Here is a 16,480-nt window from a genome sequence, read left to right as displayed (position 1 = left end):
GGGGGGTCTGTCCTTGAATGGGATATAATAGCCCTTCTTGATTACTGACATTGACCAAGGATCGGATCTTATGTCTTCCCATGCTCCCGCAAAGAATTGTAACCTGGCTCCTACAGGTGTCTGGAGGAAAGATTTCTCATTTTCCCTTCTTAAAGGGACGGAAGGCAGATCTTCCCCTTTTTTCAGTTGATTTCCTTCTGACAATGGATCTAGCCTGAGAGCCTCCTCGAAAGGGCTGCTGTTGTTGAGTTGGCTTAGATGCTTTCTTTTCCTCACTAGCCACAGGTCTATTCTTCCTTGAGGATTGCCTTAAAAGATCCTGAGTGGCTTTCTCAGTTAGCGAATGGGCAATGTCTCTCTTCAACTGCGAAGGAAATAAATGCTCCGAGAGAGGCGCATACAGCAAAGCGGATCTCTGCGAAGGCGAGACGGCCTTAGTGAGAAAGGCACTATGAACCGCTCTCTTCTTTAGTATTCCCGCACCGAAGAGGGAGCACACTTCTGCCGATCCATCTTGAACCGCCTTATCTATGCATGTAAGGATGCTATGCAAGGTTTCTGGGCTTAGTTGTCGGTTTCATGGGACTTCTTAGCAATGACCCCAAGGGACCAATCTAGGAAGTTAAATACTTCTAAGGTATGAAAAAGTCCCTTGAGGAGATGGTCCATTTCCGAAAGACCCCATGTTGCTTTTGCTGAATTTAAGGCATGTCTCCTCGACGAGTCTACGAGACTGGAGAAGTCCGATTCAGCTGAAACGGGCAGAGACAATCCCATGTTTTCTCCCGTTTCGACATATGCCTCTCCTGCCCCTTAGTTTAGCGGGAGGCATGCAAAAGATCGTCCTTCCTAACTCCTTCTTAGTCTTGATCCAGGAGTCCAGAGATTGTAAGGCCCTTTTCATAGATATGGCCGGCTTCATTTTCAGGAAAGACGAAGACTTGTGTGCCTTCATACTTGAAAATAGAGAGCGAGGAGAAGGAGGAGCGGCTGGAGTTAACGCATCTCCATATTCTTCTAAGAGAAGAGCAGAAAAGAACTTTGTAATTCGAAAGCCCTTCTCTGTTAGCTACTTCATCCTCCGAGACGTCATCTAAATTAATAGGATCGGAAGGAGAAGGCTCCCTCCCTTCCCTCCTCTGTCTCCTCTCTTGATTTCTTCCTTTCCCGAAGAAGAAGCACTTCTATAAGGAGATGGGCTAGGAGTAACTCTCTCCTTACGTTTATCATTAGGCGAGTCACGTATCACTGCTCTACGCCTGTTAGACTCCTGTCGGATGTCAAGCTCTTCACGAGGAGAATGCGCCTGGGCCTGGCGTTTAGCAGGAGTATCTCGCTGAGAATACTCCTGAGGCCTGGTAGGAGTATCCTGTTTGGAATACTCCTGGCGCCTGACAGTCGTTACACTCTTCGAATACTCCTGCCGTCCTGGAAAAAAGGCGCATCTCGCTCGCAAAATACTCCCCTGGCGCCTGTAGGAGTATTAAGCTCAGAATACTCCTGGCGCATCGCGCTTCGAATACTCCTGGCGCCTGGTAGGAGTAAAAAGTCCAGAATACTCTGGCGCCTGGGAAGGAGTATCGAGGCCAGAGTAATCAAGGCGCTTGGCAGGAGTATCTCTTCCCGAAATACTACTGACCTATCCGGAATCAGGCAGCATCTAGTTCCGAAATACTCCTGAGCTTGGTAGGAGTATCGTCCATGGAATGCGCCTTTCGAATAGCAAGTAATATTGCGCTTAGCGGGCGCTATACTCCTATCAGGAGTTCTCTCTTCTCCAGTTGGCTCTTGTTGCTTGGATGAAGATCTGGGCCTAGAACGATCTACAGTAAAGTCAGGCTCTTTGCGCCTACTTGGCGCCTGGCTCCTAGTTGGCGCCTGACGCTTGGTAGGAGTTACTTCCTTTCCCACCTCTCGCCTTTCTGCCTTAACGCACCGCTCCCCAGAGATGGCCGCTTGTGCGACAACTCCCCTGGATGGGTTGCGTCGCGCCCGACAGGAGATCGGTATTTGGATCTATTAATCGGAAGCCTGTCCATCCTTTTTACGAGGCAGGCTCTTTAGAAAGTACTCCTACCAAAGACGCTATTTGCTCCTGTACATTCATCAAAATTCTCCTGGTCGAAGGCTCATTTGAATCAGGAGAAGGAGATCTGGAAGGCGCTCGAGAGTCTTTTCCCTTCCAAGGATCTAAATCCTTTCTAGCTTCTTGATTACCGAAGGCGCCTCCTCTTCAGAGAAGCGCTCTGGCTAGAATTAAGCTCAGTTCTTTTCCAGTTCCTTTTTTAGCGGACGTGAAAGCTTCGATTCCTTCCATCCTCTTCTCGGAGAAGGCGAACTAGAAGAAGAAAAGCACTCACGAAGGACGCTTTTTCTATAGCTGTCCCTGGCAGTCTGAGATGTATACGATTCTGCCGAAGGGACGCCTGATCGTTGGGGATTCCCCACGACCCCCGTAAGGCTTTCGACTTTCCTTCTCCTCTGGGCCAGGGAGCTTGGAAGAGGTCTAGGCCTGGGAGCGTCGCAGGGACGACCAGACGCCCCCTCCACTACACTGGGGACAACTAACATCACTTGAGAAACCACATTCACTTCTCTTACCTTCCAATGCTTCCATTTTCTCTTGCATTTTTTGAAGGGAAGCTCTGAGTTCCGCTATTTCTGAGGCGGAATCAGAGGGATAAACTTGTGAACGGGCTGAAATAGAATGGGCATAATTAAGAGAAGAAGAAGAAGCTACAGAACTACTAGCCATTTTCCGGCTTTTGTAAGCCGCCTTCCTCTCTCTATCTTTCTCTAACTTCTTCAAGGAAGAAGTCAGATTCTTCCATTCTTGCGCACTCAATCTCTCACACTCGTTACACGTATTCTCAATTGAGCATTCAACCTTTCTACAACCACTGCATGTAGTGTGAGGATCTACCGAAGCTTTCGGAATCCTCACCTTACAGCCTTCATTCACACACTCTGAGCTAACACTAGAATCAGACATATTCACGAAAATCGAAAAGCGAAGTCCAAAAACCAGTCCACGATAGCGAATGCCAAACAACGATCCAAGTACGTCACCAAAAATCAGTCGAAAGATGATCAAAAGCGTTGTGAAAAAAGAATTCCAGTCAGGAGGAAGTAACAACAATGTTGATACTACCGGCGACAGAGAGAATCTGATTAGAAAACGGGAATAGTTCCTAGTCCTGCTACCCCAGAGAAGGGTCAGGTAGATCACCTGACCTACCTGTAGCGAGTGCCGCGAAATTTGAATTTCTGTTGGGGACGACGGAGTCGATAGCTATGTATATATCTGACAGGTAAGTTGAATGTATGAAACTTGGTGTTAAGGGGATTCAGTTGGGCGGATCCTCTAGTATGCGACAGTATGTTTGGGAGAATGCAATGAGTGTGGTTGAGAGTGAGTAAATGTGGGCCGAGCAGCATCAGTAAGCAAATGGGTCTGGGAGATCGGCAGCTGGTGTTGGTTGAGTATGAAAGAAAGCGGAAGAAGGTAAGGAAAGGGAATGAAAGGGAGAAACATGAACTGCATCGTAAGGGGGTTGGTGGTAGGGTGCAAACAGTCGATAAAGCGTGTGCTACGGATGACTTTGAGGGAATGAATGACACTTGTAGTGTATGTGGGTTTGAGTTGACAGGGACAAATAAGACTTCAGTGAGAAGGAAACTGAGTAGTGAGGAGGTGGTTGATAGGATGGATAAGTCTTTGCGGGAGTTTGAAAGAAGTATGGATGAACCGAGTGGTTTGGTGGCCGAAATAGGGGAGATGTTGGAACCAGAGTTAGAAGACATCGGTGAAGTAGTGAATGGAATTTGGGAGGATGGTAGTGAGGGAGATAAGGGGAGTTTGAATGAAAGTGGTTTGGAAGTGAATGGTGATGTAACTGAGAGTGTATGATGGTCCTCAAACAAGATCCAGGGGGCCTGCATCTGAGCATCCTTGGGTGTTGCAAAAGGCAATTTAGTGTGAATGTTGTGAGTGTAAGGAGACTTTGTCAAATGTAATGGGGGAGGTAATATGGAGGAGTAATGATAGTAGTTTATATTTGACGTCTCCAAAAGTTGTGTGAGAGAGAGAGAGAGAGAGAGAGAGAGAGAGAGAGAGAGAGAGAGAGAGAGAGAGAGAGAGAGAGAGAGAGAGAGAGAGGTGGAAGAATGAAGGGGAGTGGTTAAATGGTGGTCAGAAGCATGTCTGTTGTGGCGTTCTGTAGTATGTCAGTGGAAGTCTGTTACGAGAGTCGTAAGCAGTGAGGCGTCTGGTGAAGTCAGAGTTGGTTTTGACAGCAGTTATCCTGTGGTGGTTAGTTGTTTTGGTGTTATTTGATATATTTTGGGGTTGTGAAGTTGTTGTGCGTGTGTCTGTCTGGTTGTGGTGAGGTTGAAGAGGTTGGTGGTGCATTTTTGGTGTCTGTGAGTGGTGGTTGGGGCAGAGTTGGTCTTGGCGGGTTGTTGTGCTGGTGGAAGTCGTGTGGTTGTCGTGTTCTTTCTGGCTGTTGGTGTTCGTCTGCAGTGATTTGTCGGGTTATTGAGTTGTTGTGGGGTTGTGGGTCTCGGGTGGTTGGTTTGTGTTTGGTTGTCGGCGGTGGTTGTGTGTCGGCTAGCCTATAGCCTATATCCAGCGGACAGCACAGCCTAGCCCTGAGTATCAAAAGCCAGAGGTGAGTACCTGTTTGTGTTTTTTTGTTCTGTATGTAGGTATGGGTCAATTGTCCTGCTGTATTTTGTAGTGTAAAGAGGAAAGTGTGATTGAGGGTGGGTTTGGTAGCCAGACAGATTAAGTTTATGTGGGGGAGATTTGCTGCTTGCTCTTAAGCTTGTGATCCCGCCACAATTTGTCTAGATTTTACCTGCAGCACTGGTAGCGCGGACAGTTAAAATTACCCACTTTGTGGGTAAATCTGTAGGGCTATAGTTCTGGCTGGTCAGTCATCAGGGCTAATTCAGGTGTTCAGGGAGTGTAAGGCAGTAGTACCTGCCTTTTCCTATTACGGTATTTAGCTATGTCATAGTCTACTACAATATTTACCTTGGGCATTAAATGCTTCTTTGCTTTCTTCCATTTTGGATACTGTTCACGGAAAATCTGAACTGCTGTCGAAATTCTTTCATCAGCAGCAAACTGAAAAATGGCCTTTTGCTCAGCCGTAGCATCAGGCTGTAAAATTAAAAGGTACAAATGAGTTTCATGTTTGGATGTATAACACAAATGCCAAATAAGTTGACAATTACAGCAACAAATTGGGCTGAAAATACATAATTAAATGCAATTAGATACACTGCTTAATATGTATTCAACTACTGTCAGAAAAATGGCAAAACAGTAACTCATCACAAACCATAAATCAATGTCACTTACAGTTTTCTTAACATCTGAAAGTACATTCGTATCAAAAAGGGTTTTCTGCATCAGCTTTTCTGAAGGAATTTCCTGTGAAATCAAGAAGAAATAAAATAAAATTATAGGGCTTCATACCAATAAAATAATTTTCAAACTGGCAAAATAAAATCACAATTACCCAAATTGAATGATTTTTTAAGATGACAATTATTTGTGCTTCATGCTAGCATTCACCCTAGTTATAATTGCTAGTGTTTGATTATTTCCATTAAACCATACCAATTACCAATTACATGGCTTGTTTTGACATTAAAAACAGAAACTCAGCTAATAACAGCTCCGCAAACTTATTACTGCCTGCAAAATATTCTGAATAAGTAGCAAAGAAGTATAATGTTCAAGGGATAGAAGTTTTAAATTTATAAAACTGACATTAATAGGTCATGTGATGGGATGGAGAGAAGGGCATTCAAACAAGTACAGCAACGGGATGATCAAGGAAAATGGGCATACATGAAGACCTGGATCAACAGGAACTGACAATAGATAAAAGTGGTGAGAACCAATTTTATGTCTCACCTATACAGAAAAAATTGGACACATGTATAAATGTTAGTGGTCATGGTGAAATACTTACCCTGAGGTAGGCAACTGCCTGAGTCAAAATATCTACTACTTTAACAGCATCATCATCCTCTTGCTCCTCCGGTAAACTCTTTCTTTTCCGGTTTTCTTTTTTCTGAAGCTTAGCTATGGCATGATTCTGAGCTTCAACAATATCATTTTTTCTTTCAGCAACCTACAAAATAATAAACTAGAGTTAGAAAAGATAAAAGTTCAATAAAATAAAACTGCTGGAAAAACTGTACAATGAACATTGTGTAAAGATTTCCAGCAATCATTGCACTTGAACAACGTTGCTGTTCCTGTTTCCTAAGCGCTCACTCCACAAACACAGTTACGAGCAACAGATGACGACACTGCAAGGTTCTATTCCCTTAATTGTTAACTTTACTCATTATTTAGTTCAACTTTACTTTGTTATTTCAAAATGTTTATTTAATTCATGTCTATTATCCCTTTTTTGCAACCAAATCACCCCGAAAAATTACAGATATTTTGCAACCAAATCACCCCGAAAAATTACAGATATTTTGCAACCAAATCACCCCGAAAAATTACAGATATTTCTAAAGTAGATACAATCCAATGTTTCTAACCTTGTCGTACATCCAGCTGCCGAAAACCATAGCGGAGCAGACTACGGATAAGTGGATTATATATAATTTTTTTTTTTTTTTTTTTTTTTTTTTTTTTTTTTTTTTTTGCTTGCAATTTTCATTGATTCAAGTATATATTAGTATTTTTATTTTTTTAAATACCTGTATGCCAAAAATAAATGTAACCTTTAATGTTTGCATGCTAAGAATGGCAAAATCATCATTGCCACATTAGTGGAGCTTCACACATACGCCGATGCATTATTATAAACCGTTTCCATGAATTCTAGTGGTCATAGTAATGCAATAATGATAAAATTGCTTTAATATTTATGTATACATATATACTTCCAATACATAGCCTAATTTCACCAATTTCCACGTTTTGTGTAAGTCTTATACCCAGTTTGGAGGGTGAACACACCAATTGGTAACAGAGAGAGAAATGAAGGTGAAGGAAGGATGAAGGACAGGGGTGGCGGTGAAGGTGGGGGGAGAGGGTAGGTGGAGCTTTTTATGCGTGTTCGTATCCATTTCTGGATAATGGAGTTTTTGTCTCTTGGTACAAGGACAAGTGTCGTTATTCTTTACGATTAGTGATTCATGATACCCTTATAAATTACGGCACTGGGTGTAATACACTATAGCAAAATCTCATTCTGATAAGAGTGTTTGTTGCAGAAATATTGCCAAAAAACATGCTTGCACTGTCTCTGAAACCCATAGTAGGTATGCTGCTTAGTTGTCAATCAAGTTTTTTGTAATCAAGTATTTTTTACAAGCTAGCTATTGTATAAATTTGTATTTTTCTCAATCAAAACATATGCCCCTCAATGCTAACTTTCCTCTTTTAACGACTTTGTGGTCATTGCAAACTCGGCCCCATTAACTTCTTATGGTGCGAAAACAGACAGAGGCCCAGGGACCGAAAGCGATTGCGTCACACTACGGCGGTAATCCGGCAGTAAAACATCTTCATATATCCAAAAAGTAAATAATAAAGATATATATGCGCATTATGATTATAACAATTACATGAATAGCTGATAACAATCAGTATGAATAACTGGTAAACTGTTCTGCAAGAAAATTGAGTATAGCAATTCATCTACAATAGGTACGAAAGTCAAGATGTCGTGACGTCATAATACAGGACTTAAAAGAACATTCGAATTCCAAAAAATAATTACTTAAATTTGAGTCAGAATCGAGTTACTTTGTCAATAACAAATATTTTCAAATTAATCATCATAAATATGTAAAATATTGATGTTTTACTATTTATTTAAATAATTATCTAGTGCACGCTTCGTCTCCTTCTTCTACCAAAACAGTTGTCTACTTTAAAACGTCGTGCCCAGTGACCGTGTTCCGATTGTTTTGATGAAAGTGCCCCAGCATCTATGGGTACAAGTGGTGTGCGGATTTATCAGAGGAAATGGGATGTTTGTTGACACAAGCGACTCCACAAATATCGAGATGGCGTCAATCTTCTAAGATATTTAAGCTTAAGTCAAAATTCTGAAAGCGTTTTGGTGAGATTTGCACTGCGTTGGCCACCCTTTTCACTACCCACTGTTTAATGCTTTAAATTTGGACTTAATTTCTAACTTTGGAGAAAATACTTAGGGTAAAACACCAGCGACTACCAACCCTTATCACGGTGTACAGGTCTTATTCACTCGATATTTAAATGGTGAAATAAGAATACAATTACAACTCCAAGCATACCATTCAAAAGATTGAAGTTTCGTCAACATAACGTGATATATGAAAGCCCCATACGAACTACAATAAGCATGTGACGCTCTTCGTAAAATATTTTTTCAAGGCAGTTTTGAAATCCAATATGGCGGCTACCGTGGGATGTACCGGTTTTGAACAGTGACGAAAATCATCTTTCCCAGCACTCATTTGAACAATGTTAGCGTATATATGTAACGTTTATTGATCTTACTCAAGATTGCAGTTGTAATCAGCACAATAAAAATGTTATTGTTATAATACAATTAAGTTTGTTCATACTTACCTGGCAGATATATATATAGCTGTATTCTCTGAAGTCCGACAGAATTTCAAAATTCGCGGCACACGCAGTGGGCGGCCAGGTGGTAGTACCCATTCCCGCCGCTGGGAGGCGGATATCAGGAACTATTCCCATTTTCTATTCATATTTTATCAGTGCCACTGTCTCCTGAGGGGAGGTGGGTGGGCACTTTAATTATATATATCTGCCAGGTAAGTATGAACAAACTTAATTGTATTATAACAATAACATTTTGTTCATGAAACTTACCTGACAGATATATATATAGCTGAATCCCACCTTCGGATGGTGGGAAGAGACAGAATAGGATTTTTTGGGAAACTAAATTAAGTAGATGATATACATCTTGGTTCCTCACCTGTTAGCATAGCCGACTTCGTGATTACTGTCACCAAAGTCTGCTTCTGCGTTACTAGAGTTGCCAGCGAGGTAGAGACCTAATGCTGGTGCGCTCTAGATGATCTGTCAACGGGGCGTGACCACAATGTGACTAGACCATATGACCATACTTCTGAGGGCAACGAAGCTAAAACCACCACCTGACCTAACCTATCAAAGTTAGTTCCATAACTTCTAGGCTAAAGAAAAGGAACGCGCCTCAAGCGACCAACCCTTCAAAGTTAAAAGCACACCTATCCCTTTTCTATAGGATAGGATTCGTGTTGCTTCCTGCCCCCAATAATATATCTACGGATATGTATGGTCCTAGCGACTTACGGATCTCAAATGTCGTCTTCACATCCCGTCGGGAGTGTGAAGCGAACACAGAGTTGCTTCGCTAAAGCGTGGCACTCAGGATGTTACTGAGTGTCATGCTCTGTTGAAATGCTTCCGAGGCCGCGCCCTCACCTCTTGAGCATTCATATTAAGAAAAAATCTCAAATCTTTATGCAAACATAATGAATGAGATCTCTTAAAAGAACTCCTTGGCTATAATGCCAGGGTGTTCTTGGACATGAACCAGTCTGGTCTTTTTACGGAACACCGCAGATTGTCCGTTGACCTTGACTTTCTATAGTTTTATCAAGATAAAACAAAATTGAGAGACCCTACAGGGCACAGGACTCTCTAATGCCCTTGCCCAATAATTTGTGCCATACCCTTGGGTTCTCCAAGCCTTCGGGTCAAGGGTTAGACAGGTTTTCGTTCTTATCAAGAACGGAAGGCTTAAGGGGGACAGACCGCATTATGTCCTTTTAAAGCCAAAACCTCTGATGATGGCTAAAACCTCACTAACCCTCTTTGCCGTGGCTAGAGCGGTTAGAATATTAGCCTTTCTGGTCACGTGTATTAAATTCGCAGAAAGGATAGGTTCGAAATGCTTTTGGCATCAGAAACTCAGACTACGTCTAAGTTCCATGCCGGAACCTTTGATCCTGAGAATTTCAAGATCTCTACAGACCTCAAAGATCGTGAAGCTTTGTTGTTTGACAGAACCGAATCTCTGAGCCTAGAGGCCGTCAACAACATATTTGCATATTCTACAATAGTTAGGACTTCTAGCTTATCTCATACTTCAGATGGAAAGATAGAACCATAAGGAAATTCACAGAGGTCGAGGTGGAGGAACAGTCATTTCCCTTCACTATCTCCAGAAACGGCCTCCTCCGATTGAACACTGAAAATAGGCAGCACTGCTTTGCCTTGGCCAAGAGACTGCCATTACTCTTGAAGATCTTATCGCTATGTACCGTTGAAGACGAAGGTAGATATTGAATGCAACCTACGTCTTCACAGACGAATCGAGAGAAGGATTCTCAAGATTCTGAACCTGTGCTTACAAATGACTGAAAACGCTAACCGCTATTTCATTGCTGTCCGGTGAGAAGTCGTAGTTGCAATGAAAGCGGGGCGTTCTTCAGTAATGAAAACACAGGGGAAAGCCGCCTGAAGAACTGCTTCTCATGGGCTGAACATTTGGAAGTAGAGCTGTCCGGTCGGAGAGTAGGCGATGTCTTTTGACATATCTGTTAATTCGGGTTGAACAATGAACAATTGTACACCTACGAATATGAAGATATTTAAAGACAAACTCAGATGTCTGCAAAATCATTCGCATTATCGCAGTGCGGATGCAGCGGAGACTTGTACAGACTTCTGTTACCGTGCGGTAAACAGAAAGATGAAAGAGTCTAAGAGATATCTCTGTTGAAAATTCTCGCAATATCGAAGGCGATGGAATCTATCGTCACAGCAGTAGATGGTCCTTCATAATTGCAAGAATCCCCGTTAATCAGAGACCTAAGTCCATGATTGTTGGGCAGAGATACGGTTCGGTAGTCAATCAAAGCAGGGGAGAGAGAGAGACATAACCGACCGTCCGCATCTCGGAGGCCCAGCTGCATACTGAGCTGCTATCAGGCAGTTCAATACGCAGTAGCTGAGCCTGAGCGCTTCCGCTGACCATCGTCAATCCTGAGTTGCCAGGTAATTAATCCATATTCCACAAAGGAATGCGTTCGGCTAGAACCACCGAGCATAAAAGATATGCTCGAGCAATTATATTTAGGCGAAACGAATTTCGGTAAATATAAAAGTTGAAATGGTGTTGTCGTGACAAAACCATAAGTATATAAAATTGAAACAAACTCCTGGGAGTTGCAGGCAAACAAGGCAACCCCGAGTTGCAGTTCAATTAGAAACTTCTCGTCTAAGTCTGCAATCCATAGAAATAACTAGGATATGCGCCTACCCCTCGGACAATTTCAACCCAACTGCTTAGTAGAATCATGTCGCGATGTTGAATTATCCGTAGTATATTTTATAGGATTCTGAACAACGATCTCCATCCTAAATTCTTTCCATTCAAGAAACAAAATAAGGATTGGAGATCGACCACCTTCGATTTCTATCAAAGAGAGTGAAGGAGAAGTCTTCCTCGAAGGAAAGCTTCAATGGTGAACAGAATACTATCTGCCTGAGTTGCCAGCTACTCCCTTTACGAAGGAATAGGTATGATATTATCGAGCAAAAGGAAACTCTCAAGCAGGCCTATTTAAACGAAACAGAATTCGCTAAATACAGAAGCTGAGTTGGTGTTGTCGTAACAATACCTGAAGAGTTGTTCTTACTCCGAAAACTCTTGGAAGGTTGAAGGGAGTGTCAAATAAATACATTAGAACAACAGTTCTTTCGGCTTCTATCCGCAGAGGTAAATACGATATGCGTATATGACTTGACCCATGCGTTAGCAAAATGACGCAAAGATAAACTACGTAAGTATTGTAGTAATTTGAACATCAAATTCTCTACTACATCTTTCCTCACGAGGAAGAGAGAAAGAAAGGAAAACGACTGTCCACGTTCTAATGAATGAGACTTTTTAAAAGAACTCCTTGACTCTTTGCCAAGACTCTTTGCCAAGAAAAGGGAGTAATATTCGAATAGAGATCATCAAGAGAGAACCGAGGATCGAAAAGGACCGTTCAATGTTCTTATGATATTGGACATAAGACTTCCTGGATCTAGTCTACAAGTCTTTTTCTTACTCCCCGGATGAGCCTCTGAAAATGAATGAGAGGTCTTCCGAAATTTGTTAATGATTTATCCGCTTGAACGATAAAAACTTAAAATCTATGTCAATGAGAACTACTCATTTATGAGGGGTCCCCCACTTAAATGACAAAACGTTTAGTATCTTGACAATGGGGAAAACGTCCTTACTTGACAAAACTATTAGCACTTGCTATAGGGGAAAACCCTTTAACATGACTGAAAGTCACCCAGGAACCGAGTATATAATTTTCCCGATTCTCAGAGAAATCGATGAAGAGGAAAGAGGGATCGAAGAAAAATTCGGGTATGTCTCTCGCTAACTCCGAATCCTTTTCCTTTTTTTTTTTAAAAATTTTTGTAAAGGAATGTCCTGTGGAGAGTCCTGAAAAAACCTCCTCTTGACGAGCGTTTAGAAAGCGTCAAGCGTCCTAAGAAACGTCCTGAACAGCAAATAAGACGCCTTCTACAAGTCTTTTCTCTCGCAAAGCGTCCTGCCGAGCTTCCACCGAAGCGTCCTGGCGAATGTCCACAAAAGCGTCCTCATAAGCGTCCTCATAAGCGTCCTGCCGAGCGTCCTCAAAAGCGTCCTGGAAAGCATCCTGCTGAGCGTCCTCAAAAAACGTCCTGCTTAGCTGCGAGCGTGTCTGAGCAGAGAACACCAAGTCTTCTGAACGACGTTTCAGAGAGGATCTCGTTGAGCGCCCTGATGCATGCAAAGCCCGCCAAGAGGCGTCCTGGCGAGCGACCTCGCCAACATCTCAATGTTATGACGAACCGCGTTTTGCGTATGACGTTGAATATTTTCAAGGGACGTCCTCATGCGAGTCTCCATGGAGAGCCGCACGCTGCTCCTGAAGTGTGTGAACACTAAAGGAAGACGTATGGCTTTCGTCTTCAAGATGGGCCTTAAAGACCTTCATACCTTCTCACAAAGACAGTGGCCGCCTGTGCGACAACTTGCGTTTTAGTAATGCAAAAGAACATCTCCAGAAACGCAACTCAGCAAGGAACGCCGAGCGTCCCGAAAGACACCCTCGCAAGGTGCTTGCCGAGCGTCCTGGAGAATGTCTCTACTTATAGGACGTCGAGCACCTCCAAAAGCTTCCTCACGTCTAAATTGCCCTTCTTATGCCGAACTAGACATAAGTTGTTTGACTGTGCAAAGCAGCTTGCCGGACGTCAAACTTATCAGCTTGCTTTTTCGAAGTAAAGCGAACGTTACATAACGTATACGGAGCGCCATGAGGAGAGGAGACGAATACTGAGTTGCTCCTCCAAAAGGTGGAATCAAGAATGTCCTTGATTACCAAATTCTTTTGGAATGCTAGCGAGGTTGAAACAGCTCTAACTTCATGAGCGTTCACTCGCAGGGAGGCTCAAATCACTCTTCTGGCAAGATGAATGAGCCTCCTTTAATATGTCCCTTAGGAAAAGAGCCAGTGCATTCTTCGAAAAGGGTAAATGTGGTCTCTTCCTGAGCACCATAAATTACCCGAAGGAGCTCTTACTTCCTTCGTTTATGTAAATAAAATTCGAGAGCCCTGACAGGGCATAGGACTCTTTCATCCTCTCGTGACGAGAGAGAGGACGTGAAGCGTCCTCTTCTCTAAAGCTTCTTTAGGGGGCGCGAGTCCTTCCGAGAGCTCCAACCCCTGTGTGGGGAGGACGCCTCGGAGGACGAGAAGCAATCCTTCAAGATTCGTGCACGTGCTCGATCTTCGGCAGCCTGGGAAGCGACAACAGGACCTGCCGAAAGGAAGCCAGATCAGCATGAAAAACCCGTAACCCTCCTTCGGCTTTTGACATGCCCTCTCCCGGTGGTTTCCTGGGAGTCCGACAGAGGTCTAGGCCTAGAGGCGTTATGGGGCCGATCTGACGTTCCCTCCTGACGAGAGAGAGGACGTGAAGCGTCCCCTTCTCTAAAGCTTCTTAGAGGCGCGAGTCCTTCCGAGAGCTCCAACCCTTGCGCGGGAGGACGCCTCGGAGGACGAGAAGCAATCCTTCAAGATTCGTGCACGTGCACGATCTTTAGCAGCCTGGGAAGCGTCAACAGATCCTGCCGAAGGGACGCCAGATCGGTGGGGAGTCCCCGTAACCCTCTTGCGGCTTTCGACATGCCCTCTCCCTGAGTCCTGGGAGTCCGACAGAGGTCCAGGCCTAGAGGCATTATGGGGCGGGGGGCCGATCTGACGCCCCCTCCACAACACAAGGGGCACTACTTCACAACACTGATTGGAGAGCGAGCAGCACTTTAGTCTAAGATTACTTGATGTAATCCTCTAGCAGACACTTCTTCTAGGCCTGTAAGCCATACCACAGGGTTAGGCAAAAATAAAAACTACAGGAGGTTAGAAGGTCATTATTTCTAACTTCTGTTTACTGTGGAGGAAAACTCCTGATTCTAAACACGCTCTAAAAATGCTACATGAATCCTACTTCTTCCGTAATCAGTCACACATTACACTAATTACATTGAACTTATGCAAAGAAAACATGTAACGTCATATATACTAAGCGAGTGTCTACCGAAAGTTCCGGTAGCCTCACCTTGCCCCATGCAGACAACAAAGTCTGAAACTAGGCTAACTAGCTTCAGACATGAAATGCAATGAAAAAATTTACGATAGCGTATGCCTAGCCACAAATCCAAGTCAATAATCGAAAGAATAATTAGGATACTTAAGCGGCTAATGAAGTTTCAAAATCCTAGGCGGAGGTCTGTAAACAGTTGTTTACCGACCGGCGACAGAAAAAATATGAATAGAAAATGGGAATAGTTCCTGATATCCGCCTCCCAGCGGCGGGAATGGGTACTACCACCTGGCCGCCCACTGCGTGTGCCGCGAATTTTGAAATTCTGTCGGACTTCAGAGAATACAGCTATATATATATCTGTCAGGTAAGTTTCATGAACAAACAACATTTTGTTGCCTATATCAGTGAAAGTATGAAACTTGTTATTCCCGGGGTTATGATTTGAACTTAATTCATTCTTACCTCGTAATCGGTGGTTTTTATCCTTACTGCCATCACAACTGAAACTCCACAGTGCTTATTTGATTGTTATTATACACATTTTGGTCTCAGTTCACTCCACATTGCACTTTAAACCCGTTGCTGTTCCTAGTTTCTAAGCGCGCGCCACAAACACAGTTACGAACAGCAGACGATGAACTGCAAAGTTTTATTCCCTAAATTGTTTACTTTACTCGTTATTTAGTTTAAATTTACTTTGTTATTTAAAAATTTTAATTTAATTCATGTATATTATCCCTTCTTTGCAACCAAATTACCCCGAAAAATTACAGATATTTCCAAAGTAGATACAATCAAATGTTTCTAACGTTTTCGTACATCTGGCTGCCGAAAACCATAGAGGAACGACTACGGAAAAGTGCATAGAGGAACGACTACGGAAAAGTGAATTATATAAATGTTTTTTTTTTTTTTTGCTTTTTTGTTTTTGCTAGCACTTTTCATTGATTTCAGTCTATATTAGTATTTTGAATTTCTTTAATAATCGTATGCCAGAAATAAATGTAACCTTTAATGTTTGCATACTTTAATGTTTGCATGCTAAGAATGGCAAAATCATCGTTGCCACATTAGTGGAGGCTTCACACATACGCCGTTCCATTATTATATACTGTTTCCATGAATTCTAGTTGTCATAGTATGGCAATAATGATAAAATTGCTTTAATATTTATGTATACATACTTCCAATACATAGCCTAATTTCACCAATTTCAACGTTTTGTGTGTAGTCTTATACCCAGTTTGGAGGGTCAACACATACCGAATGGCAACAGAGAGAGAGAGAGAGAGAAAGGAAGGCGGAGGAACGAAGAAGAAAAGGGGTGACGGTGGAGGGTGGGGGGGGAGAGGGTAGGTGGAGCTTTATACGCGTGTTCGTATCCATTTCTGCATACTGGAGTTTTTGTCACTTGGTACAAGGACAAGTGTCGTTATTCTTTACGATTAGTGATTCACGATACCCTTATAAATTACGGCACTGGGTGTAATGCACTAATGGCAAAATCTCGTTCTGTTACGAGTGTTCGTTACAGAAATAGGTATTGCCCAAAAACGTGCTTGCACCGTCTCTGAAACCCATAGTAGACATGCTGCTTAGTTGTCAATCAAGTTTTTATAACCAAGTATTTCTTACAAGCTAGCTATTGAATAAATTTGTATTTTTCTCGGTCAAAACATATGCCCCTCAATGCTAACTTTCCTCTTTTAACGACTTTCTGGTCATTGCAAATTCGGCCCCATAATTTCTTATGGTGTGAAAACAGACAGAGGCCCAGGGACCGAAAACGATTGCGTCACACTACGGCGGTAATCCGGCAGTAAAACATCTTCA

At 42.8% G+C, this 16,480-nt stretch overlaps 1 protein-coding gene across 3 annotated transcripts in view; it reads right to left on the bottom strand.

Annotated features, from left to right (window-relative positions):
* Nucleotides 1-16,480, bottom strand: part of LOC135209066 (uncharacterized) — a 47,089-nt gene that overhangs the window by 24,247 nt on the left and 6,362 nt on the right. For 2 of the 3 annotated variants that reach the window (XM_064241642.1, XM_064241644.1), the window contains exons 2-4: nucleotides 5,988-6,149; nucleotides 5,369-5,440; nucleotides 5,039-5,167 (exon numbers count right to left, since the gene is read on the bottom strand). In XM_064241642.1, coding sequence (XP_064097712.1) covers nucleotides 5,039-5,167; nucleotides 5,369-5,440; nucleotides 5,988-6,149 — 363 coding nt within the window. Of the gene's footprint in view, nucleotides 1-5,038; nucleotides 5,168-5,368; nucleotides 5,441-5,987; nucleotides 6,150-15,109; nucleotides 15,221-16,480 lie in introns of those variants that run through there. The other variant, XM_064241643.1, reaches the window with a different exon arrangement.

The sequence above is a fragment of the Macrobrachium nipponense genome, chromosome 37 (genome assembly GCF_015104395.2).
Source record: "Macrobrachium nipponense isolate FS-2020 chromosome 37, ASM1510439v2, whole genome shotgun sequence".
Taxonomy (NCBI): Eukaryota; Metazoa; Arthropoda; class Malacostraca; order Decapoda; family Palaemonidae; genus Macrobrachium; species Macrobrachium nipponense.
This window is presented reverse-complemented; position numbering and strand designations above follow the sequence as displayed.